Source organism: Peromyscus californicus, unplaced genomic scaffold (genome assembly GCF_007827085.1).
Source record: "Peromyscus californicus insignis strain IS unplaced genomic scaffold, ASM782708v3 Scaffold_7__1_contigs__length_154581171, whole genome shotgun sequence".
Taxonomy (NCBI): Eukaryota; Metazoa; Chordata; class Mammalia; order Rodentia; family Cricetidae; genus Peromyscus; species Peromyscus californicus.
This window is the reverse complement of record NW_026294595.1, coordinates 129,499,325-129,513,431: the sequence shown is the minus strand read 5'-3', so window position 1 is coordinate 129,513,431 and position 14,107 is coordinate 129,499,325. Positions and strand designations below refer to the sequence as shown.

Below are 14,107 nucleotides of genomic sequence, written 5' to 3'. Positions count from 1 at the left end.
AAATCAGAATTGTATGCTATTCTGTTGGTATTAATGGATTTTTCAGAACCTCTCAAAGTAGTAACTGACTCTCAGTATGCTGAAAGAGTAGTATTACATATTGAGACTGCAGAATTTATCCACGATGCTTCAGAATTAACTTCATTATTTATTCAATTACAAGATACAATCAGAAAAAGGAGTCATCCTTTATATATAACTCACATCCGATCCCATACTGGTCTGCCAGGCCCTCTAGCACAAGGCAATGATGAGATTGATAAATTATTGATAGGAAATGTGCTGGAGGCCTCAGAATTTCATAAAAAACATCATGTAAATAGTAAAGGTTTAAAAAAAGATTTTTCCATAACCTGGCAACAAGCCAAAGAAATAGTAAAGAAATGTCCTACTTGCTCCTTCTACAATCAAACACCATTACCAGCAGGATGTAACCCAAAGGGTACTCAGAGGAATGAAATCTGGCAGATGGACGTGTTTCACTTTGCAGAATTTGGAAAACTGAAATATGTACACCACACTATCGATACTTATTCAGGATTTCAATGGGCAACTGCTTTGAGTTCTGAAAAAGCTGATTCTGTAATCACTCATTTGCTAGAAGTTATGGCCATTATGGGTATACCTGCACAAATCAAAACTGATAATGCTCCATCATATGTCTCTGTTAAAATGAAACAGTTTTTTGCTTATTATAATATAAACCATGTTACAGGTATACCACATAATCCTACAGGTCAAGCAGTTATAGAAAGATCAAACAGAACTCTAAAGGATATGCTAAATAAACAAAAAGGAGTAACAAAAACCCCCAGAAATAGACTACATAATGCTCTATTAATTTTGAATTTTCTCAATGCCAATGAGAAAGGAACAACAGCTGCAGAGAGACATTGGATAATAGAAAAAACTACAGAATTAAATCAACCTATATACTTTAAGGATGTGCTGACCTCAGAATGGAAACCAGGATATGTGTTACATTGGAGACGAGGTTTTGCTTTTATTTCTACAGGAGAAGATAAGCTGTGGGTACCATCAAAATTGATAAAGGTTCGATTTGAACAAGAGAGATCTCTTAATTAGAGGAGGTGATAGTTCATCAACTATCGTAAACATCCAATTTAAACTAACTTACACCAGTAACACATGCCTTTTCATTTAATCAGATAACTTGTCAAAAAGGAACATCCCCAAAAAACCTTGGGGAAAGGTTTTTGTTTTTGTCTTTTAGGAGAATGAAGGTTAAGGAATTTGAAGAACACTGGACAAATGAGACAACTGAAGAAAAGGGACAAATCATGTATCCCAAGAAACAGAGTGAAATGGCATATGGGTATGTTATCTAAAAAAATTTTATGTCTTCCTAAATGTTTGTTTCTGCTTTTCTTTAAAGATTTAACACTATTTAACTTCTAATAGTCCCAGTTCAATTAAAATTTAAAGCTGACTTTGGAGTTGGAGAATGGCTCTCTCCTTCTTTAAACTCAAGCATGTTGTTAAAAGGAAAATGCAAACTCCCTGTATCATGCCAGAAGAAAAGAGCCATCTTCTGCTATGGGACAGGAGAAAAGCCAAATTAATTAAGGGAGTATTCTATTACTAATCTCAACTCTTTGATTCTATTCTGATTCTTTAAACTTTTCTTAAAGTATGAATTTTATATCAAAATTTACAAGATTAATATATATAGATATATATACATTTTAAACTTTGTTAAGATATAAATGGTCATATAGAGTACTAACTAATTCTAAAAAGTTGCATATATAGTCTTTGTGTTCGAGTCTCTTATCAGTTTTTTGCAGGAAATCACGGTCAGGCCTAACATCAACTGAAGTCTCCAGGAAGAAGATGGGGCCCCACAACAACAATTCCACGTGGACAATAATAACATCACTAAGCTGACAAACATCATCTACAGATCAGCTTTGAACTACAAAGTGCTCAGAGCAATTTTGAGAGAGCTAGCTGAGATGATCCAGTCTCAAAGACTACTTGAATAAGGATTTGAGATAAACCCTGAATTTTGGCATTATACACAGACTGGATAACGAAGGATATATTTACCTTTCCTAGAATTTGACAATTAACCTAAAATTTTTCTTTCAGAATAAAGATACCTTCGCCCATACCCAGCAGGAAGCAATTTCAAGAATACGACGCCCACATTCCCAAAGAGGTGGTGTGGGGCGGTTGGTTTTTTTGGTCTTTTAATGGGTTTTGGGTCTGGGATAATTTTCATTGATTAGGGGGGTTGGTTACAAGTTGTTGTCAAGGGTTAGGAAAAAGGCTAAGCAAAGGGGATTAGATTTAAGGTTCTTATTAAAAAAAAAAAAGAAAGAAAAAAGAAAAATGTAAATACTTTACATTGGATTGGATTGTTTTATATTGTATACAAATTATATATATTGAAATTGATATTGTTAGAAAATGTTATATATATTTTTCTAATTGTACCGTTCATCTAACAATGTAATGCAATTTTCTGATCCTTGAATGTTATTACCAACTATTAGGATATAAAGAAATGAAAGTTAGTAGTTAGACATTATAATAGAACTTGTAGTTATATTAGGTATGTTTTCAAGATTGAGTAGATATATTTTAGATAGACAGGTTATCTTCAAACCCTTCAGAGATCTACAGAATATGGCATTTAAAATGTTTTAATAACTTAGAAAATTTTTCTTTTTTGTTATGACTATGAGACATGTCGGCTCCTGGCAGTACCAATCTACTTCAGAGAAAATATGGGCATTGAAGAAACTGCATATGGAGTTAACTTTCATTGTGGCAAAAGTTAGCCACTGGACAACAAAGTATCCTCGAATCAACAGGACAAAATGGACAGACAGGACATAAAACAAAGGACTACTGATTCTTGCCAAAACAAGTGTGGTTATGGCTTTATCAAAAGGCATCTTTCAGAGGCCAGGACAATATGGCACCATCCCTGAAGTGGCCTTCACAATTCGGAAAAGGTACAGTGCCCTTTTCTTCGAAGGCAGCTGAACAGGCAGTGGGCCGATGGCCTCTGATGTGCAATGGAACAGCAGCTGAAACAGTTATTCTTGAAGAGTAACTAAGCTCATGCCTCTCAATAGTAGACTGGCATTTGATAGAGGAATGTGGAGAAGAATGGGATGCTGAGATGAAGCCATATATATACAGCCAAGAAGAATGGACAGCTGAATTAAAAAACCATCAACAATTTCCAGAATTTAAAATCCTGAATCATGACATGACACTAGTGGAATTCAGGTGTTTCTGGTACATGGACTACTCTCACTCAATGTGAGGTTGAACTGTTGACCTTGTGTACATCCTACTTCACAAATGAGTCTGTCAGATATGCTAAGCCTATAGGCTGAAGATGATGCCCCAGCACTGCAGAGAAACCTCAGGTGACTGTCCAGACAGCTGGCTGTTTCTGTCAACTCACAAATTTTTTGGAAGTTGCTTGCATGCACTTCCTGTTTTTATTTTTGTTAGCTAATATTATTTCCTTCTTGGGTCTCTGAGGGAGTTGAAGATTAGTTAGTTATAGCTGAAGATTAGTTATAGTTGAAGGTTAGTTAGTTATAGTTGAAGATTAATTAGGATACATTTTGGACTTACCAAAATAGGCTAGATAATGAAATTATTTTCTCTGAATTTGTCAAATACAAATGGACTAGACATTGTTTAGGTATTTATTACTTGTATATATTGTATATAGTTATTGTACTTTTGTATATAGTTTTTCTTATATTAGTTATAAGCTTTTTCTTTTTTTTCCTTTTTATTAAAATAGAAAAGGGGAAATATGGTGATATTTTATTTGTATTAAAATGTTATTTGGCCGGGCGGTGGTGGCGCACGCCTTTAATCCCAGCACTCGGGAGGCAGAGCCAGGCGGATCGCTGTGAGTTCGAGGCCAGCCTGGGCTACCAAGTGAGTTCCAGGAAAGGCGCAAAGCTACACAGAGAAACCCTGTCTCGGAAAAAAAAAAAAAAAAAAATGTTATTTGTATGTTAATAAATAAAGTTGCCCGGGGGTCAGAGCTATTAGCAAACCATAGGAAAGCAGAGCAGTGGTGGCGTACGCTTGTAATTCCAGCACTTGGTAGGCAGAGCTGGGTAAGTCTCTGTGTGTTCAGGGATACAGCCATTATTGGATACACATGCCTTTAATCTTAATACCAATCATGGAAAACCTGGAGGCCTATACAGACAGGCCGTGAGGAGGCGGTCATGTGGTTGGGTTTACAACCAATGAGAAGGCAGGACAGGAACTCTATATAAAGACTTTAACACAGGGGTAGCTCTGGTTCGGAGAGATAGGACCACCACAGGAGGAAGGGTAAGGTTTTAGCTCTTAGCTCTGACCTCTTGGCTTTCTTCTTTGCATTAGTTCTGTGTTTCTTATTTAATAAGAAGGTTGGATACATCTACACACACATGTACGTATGCATGCAAAACAAAACTGCTTATAAGGCAACAGATTATTAAAAGAGCGGTGTAGCTAAAGTTTTCCTGCCTGACCCACAGTCAGGACAAATCTCTCTCACCTGCCAGTCCCACAGCCGTCAGACCCAACCAAGTAAACACAGAGACTTATATTGGTTACAAACTGTATGGCCGTGGCAGGCTTCTTGCTAACTGTTCTTACAGCTTAAATTAATCCATTTCCATTAATCTATACCTTGCCACATGGCTCGTGGCTTACCGGCATCTTCACATGCTGTTTGTCATTGTGGCGGCTGGCAGTGTCTCTGACTCAGCCTTCCACTTCCCAGCTTTATTCTCCTCCTTGTCCCGCCTACACTCCCTGCCTAGCCAATGGCCAATCAGTGTTTTATTTATTGACTAATCAGCAACACATTTGCCATACAGAACATCCCACAGCAGAGCGGATTTACTGAAACAATATAATATGCCTCATAAAGATACATAATTTCATGTGTTCATTTTAAAATGCATGTTTTGAAATAGTGAATTCACAAATTAAATCCTTACTTAGGCGATGCATTTCACTGAACTTGAGGTGATTTCACTAATCCCCACAGTAAGTGTATCATATGAGAATTAATATTAAAAATGATGCCCCTTAGAGAAGCTGAGCAAACTGCCAAGGTCATCCAGCTAGTAAGGCAGCTAAAGTTTGAACTAAAGTCTACTGTGATACACCAAAAGTTCTGCAGGCCATCATTCATTTTGAAAATTATACCAATACACCAAGTTTCACAATGTGGGAGGCAAAGTCACCAGGATAACCATCATATATAGAAGTGCAAGCTTGGATAACACAGTGAGACCCTGTCTCAAAACAGAAACACACACCTCAAGCTTGGCAAAAACACACAATGAAGAATGTACTCTATAATATAGCTGTTTCCAAGGCAACAGAAATTAAGAGAACATGAAAATTCCACAAACAAAATCTAAATTGACCTTCAGCAAATTCTTAATAATTCAATTTTATTTTTATCTCTTTTCTCTTTTGAGACAGGGTCATACTTACATAACCCTGCCTGGCCTAGAATTCACTGTGCAGACCAGACTGGCCTAGAACTCACTGTATAGACCATACTGGCCTGAAATCTGAAATCCTAAGCGCTAGGATCATATGCATGTAATTTTTAAATTTCATTCATTTTCTTAAAATTATCACTAAACAAATCAAAATGCTTCTAGGACTTCAGACATTCATATTACAGGCATATCAATTGTTTTGATAATTACTGGGAATAAATATAATCAAATAAGTTTATTGTTTGAAGAGAAAAGCTTATAGTTTCTCATGGCATTTAAAATAACATCTTTTTTTCCTAGTAATTAGTATATTTCTTTAAGTGAAACAAAATCAAGAGTTGTAAATATCAAGTAATAAAAATAATTTGTATTTTTGTTGTTGTTATTGCTGTTTTGTTTTGTTGTTTTGTTTTGGTTTTTGAGACAGGATTTCTCTGTGTAGCCCTGGCTGTTCTGGAATTCGCTCTGTAGACCAGACTAGCCTCAAACTAACAGATCTGCCTGCCTCTTCCTCCAGAGTGCTGGGATTAAAGGTGTGCACCACCACTGCCCAGCAATTTGTATTTTATACTGAAACAACTCATTACATTCTAATCTACATTTTAATCTATGTTTCCCAAATCCTATGTGCTGTATTATTTTAAAATCTACTCATTGGCAACTTATGCTTTTCCTCTTAATTTTAAAAATTACAATTCCTTTCAATGAGTGCTCAATGTCTCAGGTTGTCCTACCAACATCTGACATTTTGTCAGTAAGTGTACAAACTGAGCGCTATCTTATTTTTATGAATTTACACTGCAAATAAAAATCAGCATGCATGCACATGCATATATATAAATCATATAAGCCTAGTATCTTAATATTAACATATATTAGAAAACAACTATTATAAGAGAGAAACTGCATAGCTACATAAAGGATATTAGATGTGTATATACTCAGCTAGAAGTGTAACCATGATATGAATATTAACTATAAAAGCAGTTATAGGGGCTGGAAAGATGGCAAAGAGTGTAAAATGCGTGTAATACAAGTCTAGTGACCTGAATTCACTCCCTGGAGCCTACAAGAAAAATTTGACTCCACAAAACTGTCCCCCTAACTTCATGATACCACAGCGTGCACTGCCTCATAAACACACATGAAATAATAAAAGATTAATTTAAATAAATCAAAATAGGAGTGGAGGGATAGCTCAGTGGTTAAAAGCACCAAAAGGAAAACAAAAATTAAGTTCAGGGCATAGAAGCACATGCCTACAGTACAAGCATTCAAGAGGCTTGAGGCAAAAAGAGATAAAGAATTCAAGGCCAGTCTAAGCTACATAGCAAGTTCCAGGCAAGCCTGACCTACTCAGCAAGACCGTGTCTCAAAAGAGAACAAAACAAAAACAAACGAGTTCGTTAAAAAAAAGTGAGTTAATTTCTGAACCTGACTCAACCCCAATTTAAGAAGAGGGCTACTGGGACTAGAAAGATAGCTCAGGGGTTAAGAGCACTTGTTACTTTTGCAGAGGACCTGGATTCTCTCCCTAGTATATACATGACGGCTAACAACCATTTGTAACTCCAGTTCAAGGGCTCTGACACCTTCTTCTGACCTCCCAGGGCACTATATACATTTGGTGCATAGTCACATATGCAGGCAAAACACACATACACATAAAATAAAATCTTTCTTAAAGGCTATTATAATGACATAAATATAATACTAATTAATGTCGGAATTCAGTTTTTTAGAAAACTAAAATTAAAAGGGAGAGCTATTACAAAGAGCTCTTCCTGTTCTTCAGTGGCAACAGTGATAGCACCACCAACTAATCTGGAGAAGACGAAGACAGATTAGACCAAACAGGAAACTAGAGGAAAGAGTCCTGGGAGCAGGTGGGAAAGGTCAAAGAGAAAAGGGAAGGCAAAGAAACAAGCTCATTAGAGTCGAATCTCTGCTCATGAACTAAACAAGTATCACTGTGGGAACTTACACCGTAAGGGGTTGCTTCCACTTGGGACTGTTTGTATTGTTGCATTTTTCTGTCTTCTTTGACTGCCCATCTACTGTTACTTCTACATAAGGACTTGGTCCAAACCAATTCTTTTTATTTTCTTTAAGTTTGGCTGAGATGACTGTAAAAGAAAAGAGAAACACTTTAACATTTGAAATATTAGTTTACTCCTTGATCAATGCCATTTCATTAAAGATTAAGCCGGTTATTTTTATTTAGAAGCAGCTATTCCCTAAAATGTTTTTTCATGATATTTATATTTCTTATATTTTTCCTATCTTAGTAAATATATACATACAGGACTTCTACATATCAGATATTCAAATAACTACCAAGAGACCCCATCCCCTACAGCCAGTGCCAGGATCATGGGCAATTCTACCATGCCTAGCCAAAATGAATTTATAGCCCAGCTCCCCAAGCAGCATAACAAGCAGTCTAACATCTAGGAACTAAGCAAGCACAGGCCCAGGGGAATGGCCCTAATCTCTGACTTCTTAAGATCAAGTAGTCTTCTAGCATGACTTTGGCCAAAGCATTTCTTATTTTCCTCTAATACACACACACACACACACACACACACACACACACAAAGCTGGCATGGAGCATATCATAATAGTGTGAATAAAAATAGCCCCCACAGGCTCGTGTATTTGAATGCTTAGTCACCAGGGAGCAGCACTATTTGAAAGGATTAGAAGGATTAGGAGGTCTGGCCTTGTTGGAGAAAGTATGTCACTGGAGGTGGTACTTCAGGTTTCAAAAGCCTATGCCTCTCTCTCTGCTGTCTGCAGATCTGAATATAGAACTCTCAGATACTTCTCCAGCACCACGTCTGACTGTGTGCCACCATGCTTCCCACTAAGACAACAATGGACTAAACCTCTGAAACAGTAGGCAAACCCCAATTAAATGTTTTCCTTTATAAGAGCTGCCATGATCAAGCAGGGCATGGTAGCACATACCTTTAATCTTGGCATGCAGGAAGTAAGAGGCAGGTAGATCTCTGATCAAGGCCAGCCTGGCCTACAGAAGGAGTTTCAGGACAGCCAGGGCTATACAGAGGGACCCTGTCTCAAACAACAAATACAAAAAATTTTTGCTGTGGTCATGGTGTCTCTTCATAGCCATAGAAACCCTAAGATAGTAGGATTTAAACCCATGTGCTTCTGCATGTATGTACATTTATTTATATATATTTCATATACTTGTATTTAAAATTTTACACTATATTTATTTTATTTGTGGGAAGGAGTGATCGTGCCATGGTGCAAGTGTGAGGGCAAGAGCACAACTTGAGGGAGACAGTTCTCCCTCCACCATGTTGGTTCTAGAGATTGAACTCAGGTCACCAGGCTTTTGTGGCAAGTGCCTTTACCCACTAAGCTATCACTGGCCCAATACATACATTTTTGTTGTTGTTGTTGTTTGTTTTTCAAGACAGCGTTTCTCTGTGTAGCTTTGGGCCTATCCTGGATCTCGTTTTGTAGACCAGGCTGGCCTCGAACTCACAGAGATCCATCTGCCTCTGCCTCCCGAGTGCTGGGATTAAAGGCATGCGCCACCACCGCCCAGCACATTTCTTTTTATAAGCTCATTATCTTGGATATTTGTTACAGTATCAGAAAGCTGACAAATACATGATATATTTGCTGAAAATACTTTTTATCTGTTATTTTTTGTTTTTCCATTTTTCGCGTGTGTGTAGTATGTGCATGAGTCAATGGTGGTGCATACATGTGTATAAGCATGGGTTTTTGCATGTATTTGGGTGCGTGTATGTGGGTAAGTATGCATGTGTGTATGAATTCATTTAAAGGCTCAAGGTTGATGCTGGGAATCATCCTTGATCAATCTTCTACTTTATTCATGGAAGGAAGGTCTCTCAAGTAAACCTACAGCTGGCTGATAGGGCTGCTCTTGCTAACAAGCTTGCTCTGGGGCTCCCTTCTCCACCTTCCAAGACTTAAATTACAGGCAGGTCACCGCAGCCACCCAGCATGTACTTCTGGGGAAAGGAACTCCAGTGTCCTCGTATTTGCATAGCAAGTATTTTTACCACTGAGCCATATTCCCAGTCCCTTATTTATTTATTTGTTCATTTATTTATTTGATTTTTAAGTCCTGTGCTTAAGTATATTCAAACTTTTAGACAAAAGATTAAAATGGCAGTCCAGCAGTGGTGGCACACGCCTTTAATCCCAGCACTCAGGAGGCAGAGGTAGGCGGATCTGAGTTCGAGGCCAGCCTGGTCTACAGAGTTCAGGACAGCCAGGGCTACACAGAGAAATCCTGTATTGAACCTGCACCGCCCCCCCCCCCAAAAAATTGGCTAGATATAATAACTCTTTGTGATATCAACAAGAAGTTACTTTTTTCCTCTCTCTTTTGCTTAAACTTCTTCCTTTCATCATTAGTATTACTAAAAAAAAAAAAGTGATTTCATTTTTGAGAATGTTAAAAGCAAAATAGTAACTTCATTTTTTAAAATGTAAAGGTATATAAATTACTGATGCAACCTGAAAATAAAAAGTTAAGAGATAGAAGACAGTACCAGTCCAGTCAAAAATTTCAATACTGAGCTCTCTCTTTGCCCCCAAAGGCAGAAGATGCCTGATCCAATTTAAATCAGTCAGAATGAAGAAGGAGGAAATAATTAGAATCTAACATTGACAAAGAAATAGTACCTTTTATTGAGAATTGCTGGTAAAAAAATATCAATTAAAAAAACAAACAAACAACAACAACAAAAAAAAAAAAAACCGAACTGAGGGAAGCTCCATGAAAAATATTCTAGGGTGCTATTACCTTAAGATAGCATTGTTTGTTTGGTTGGTTTTGGTTTTTTGAGACAGGGTTTCTTGTGTGTAGTCCTGGCTGTCCTGGACCTAGCTTTATAATAGACCAGGCTGGCCTTGAAAACCCAGAGATCCTCCTGTCTCTGCCTCCAGAGTACTGGGATCAATGGCGTGTGCCACTACAGCTCAGTTTATCCTCAGGTTTTGATCAATTGAATGCAGTAATTAAGTTATGTGTTGGAGGCCACACATACATACACATAATTTTTTTTTTTACATACACATAATTTTTAAAAAGGATATGGTTTGTGGCCTACACATTTACAATCTAGAAGATGATATAAACCAGGAAGAGCAGAAACTAAGTAATACAACAGGGTGCAAACTGTTCTATATTCAATATATGTTAAAGGGAAAGAGACTGGGGGTCACTGTGTAATGGAGCTATAGGTACCTGCCATATCTAAAGAATCTAGCAACTCATCTAGACCATATGGAGCTGCAATGGAAAATCTTAGCTAAGACTAAAAAAACTACACCTCAATGAAAGAAGTAGTGTAGGTTTCTGAGCAGAAACATAACCTAAGAAGTGGCATATTAAAATATTCATCTTGGCCGGGCGGTGGTGGCGCACGCCTTTAATCCCAGCACTCGGGAGGCAGAGCCAGGCGGATCTCTGTGAGTTCGAGGCCAGCCTGGGCTACCAAGTGAGTTCCAGGACAGGTGCAAAGCTACACAGAGAAACCCTGTCTCGAAAAACCAAAAAAAAAAAAAAAAAAGAAAAAAAATATTCATCTTAAAATGATGCACAGTATGGCTAAAGGGATAAACAAAGATAAAAATGTTACTTAACAATAGGAACCAAAAGATTTGAATAGCCATTTTCCCAAAACAGATATAAAATTAGCCAAAAAGTACACAAAAACATGCTGAACATCATTAGCCATTGGGAAACAAAACCACAGCTAGTAGAATGGGTACAATCAAAATGACAGATTAGAAGCACTGGGAAGAGATGAAGAAATTGGAAACCTATTATATTGCTGATAAAATTACACAATAGTGAAGCTGCTTTGAAAAATAACATGGAATCCTCAAAACGCTAAACATGGATACCATATAACCAAGCAATTCAACCCCTACATACATACCCAAATAAACAGAAAGCACACATCCTCACAAAAACTATACAAATGTTCATATCATTATTCATAGAGTATTATCCATAATAGATGAAAAGCACAAGTCTAGCAAGAAGCTTGGAGAACATAGGTGTTTGCCAAGGACTTTAGTTTGATCCAAAGACCCTCATGGTGGAAGGAGAGAATCATTGTCCACTGGCTTTCATACACATGTACACTTATATGTGTGTACAAATGAACACAAACACACACACTAAATAAATGTAAAAATAAATAAATAAGAGCAGAAACAATGCAAACATCCATCATCAACTAAGAAATACATCAACAAATATTGTACATTAACATAATGGAATACTATTTGGCAATAAAAAGAAATGAAGTACTGGTACATGCTACAGTGTAAATGAACCTTGAAAACATGCTAAGTTAAGGAAGATACAAATTGTATAAGAGAGCTCCAAATCCACAAAAAGTGGGTAAGTGATCACCTAGATTTGTGGTTACTATTCACAGAGTAAACGGTTTGTGATGCTAATAGATACAAGGACTCTTTCTGGAGAGACAAAAATCATTCTAAAATTGTCAAAGCAGGCATGGCGGCATGTCTGCAATCCCAGCATTTAGGAGGGAAGCAGGAGGTCCCCTGTTCGAGGTCATCCTTGGCTACATATCATATTTGGCACCAGATTGAGCTGGGAGACATTGTCTAACAAAACCAAGCACAAAGTAAATAAATAAAAACAGCATGATACATCAAATGGACCTAACACCAAAGAACACAAAATCTCAAGAGCCCATGGACGCTGCTTCTCTTAAATAGACCATATACTAGGACACGAAACAAATACTAACAAATTCAGGAAAATTGAAAAGACTCTGTGGATACTATCTGACCACAATGCAATAAAGCTTAAAATAAACATCAAGTGAATCTCTAGTAATTACATAAGTCATGGAGATTAAACAGATTACTGAATGATAGATAAGTCTAAGAAGCAGCTTAGGAAGAAATCCAGAAGAAATAAAAACTTCCTCGAATTAAATGAAAAACACAACAAAACTTCTGGGACCCATTAAAAGGAGTTCTAAGAGGGAAGTTTATAGCTCTAAGCACCCATGCTAAAAACTGGATCAAGCCTGGCGTTGGTGGCACAGGCCTTTAATCCCAGCACTTGGGAGACAGAAGCACACGGATGTCTGTGAGTTTGAGGCCAGTCTGGTCTACAGAGCAAGTTCAGGACAGCAAGAGCTACACAAAGAAACCTTGTCTCGAAAAAGGAAGAAAAAAAAAAAAAGAATCAAAGACCTTAACAAGAAACCTCAAATACTGAAAGTGCTGGGAGAAAACACGGGCAGTACCATACAAAATAAAGACAGAGTAAAGGACTTTCTGAACAGGACTCCATTTGCTCCTGAATTAAGGCCAACAACTGATAGATGAGACCTCATTAAAACGAAAAGTCTTCTCTAGAGCAAGGGAAAAATCAATTGAATGAAGGGGGAGAGAATTTTTGCCAGCTATAGATCTGATAAAGGATTAATATCCAGTATAAACAAAGAACTCAAAGCTATGGGTCTGAACACAGAGTTCCCAAAAGAAATAAAAATGGCTAAGAAACACCCTTAAAGTGTTCAGCATCATCAGCAATCCAGGAAATGAAAACAAAAAATATTCTGAGATTTCCTCTTACCCCAATCAGAATGACTAAGATAAAAGAAAACAAGTAAACTGATAACAAATGCTGGTGAAGATGTGGGCAAGGAGGGATCTTCATTGATTGTTGGTGGAGCTGCAAACTGGTGGCACCACTATGAAAATCAGTGTAGAGAATTTTCTAAAAGCTGAAAGGTAGATATATCATAGGACCCAGCTATATTATTCCTCGGCATATGCACAAAGGATTCAACATCCTACTTTTCAGATACTTGCTAAACCATTTTCATTGCTGCTCCATTCACAATAGCAAGAAAATGGAGATAATCTAATGTTCACCTGATTAATGGATAATGAAAATGTTGTACATTTATACAATAGAATTCTATTCACTATAAAGAAAAGTAAAATCATGACATTTGCAAGTAAATGGATAGAACTAGAAACAATTATCCTGAGTGAGGTAACCCAGACCCGGAAAGGCAACAGCTACATGTTGTCTCTTACTTGTGGATCCTAGCTCTGAATCTTTAGATATGAGTAGATAACTTGGTGTAGCTGCAGAAACCAAGAAAGTAGAAGGGATCATGGGGGTGGAGTGGGAGGAAGAGCTCTAAAGAAGGGAATAGGAGGACATGGGTGCTATGAAGGGGGAAATGAGAGAAAAAAGAGGGGCAAATCATTTTAACTAGGGAAGGGGGAGGTAGGTAATACAGAGAAAGAAGGAAAGAGAGGAGGGATAAATAACACTCAAGAGATTTGAAAAAGTCATAAGGAAACATTTTATGTCAACATAAAATACATATATAATATATATAACTAAGCATTTACATATAGCTCAAATGTATATAATATATGTAAGTGTATACACACACACACATATACATATTTTTTAATGAAATTATGTCACTTGGGGTGATAATGCTCCCCCTAAGAGCAACAGACATCGAGTAAAAGCCCCAGGCCAGACATGAAAAACCTCCCTTTCA

The 14,107-nt window shown here is 37.3% G+C and overlaps 1 protein-coding gene across 3 annotated transcripts in view; it reads right to left on the bottom strand.

Moving 5' to 3' along the window:
- The window catches only part of Itch (itchy E3 ubiquitin protein ligase), a 119,534-nt gene that overhangs the window by 77,948 nt on the left and 27,479 nt on the right, over window positions 1-14,107 (bottom strand). For all 3 annotated transcript variants that reach the window (XM_052725594.1, XM_052725596.1, XM_052725597.1), the window contains one exon: window positions 7,501-7,642. In XM_052725594.1, coding sequence (XP_052581554.1) covers window positions 7,501-7,642 — 142 coding nt within the window. The remainder of the gene's footprint in view (window positions 1-7,500; window positions 7,643-14,107) is intronic.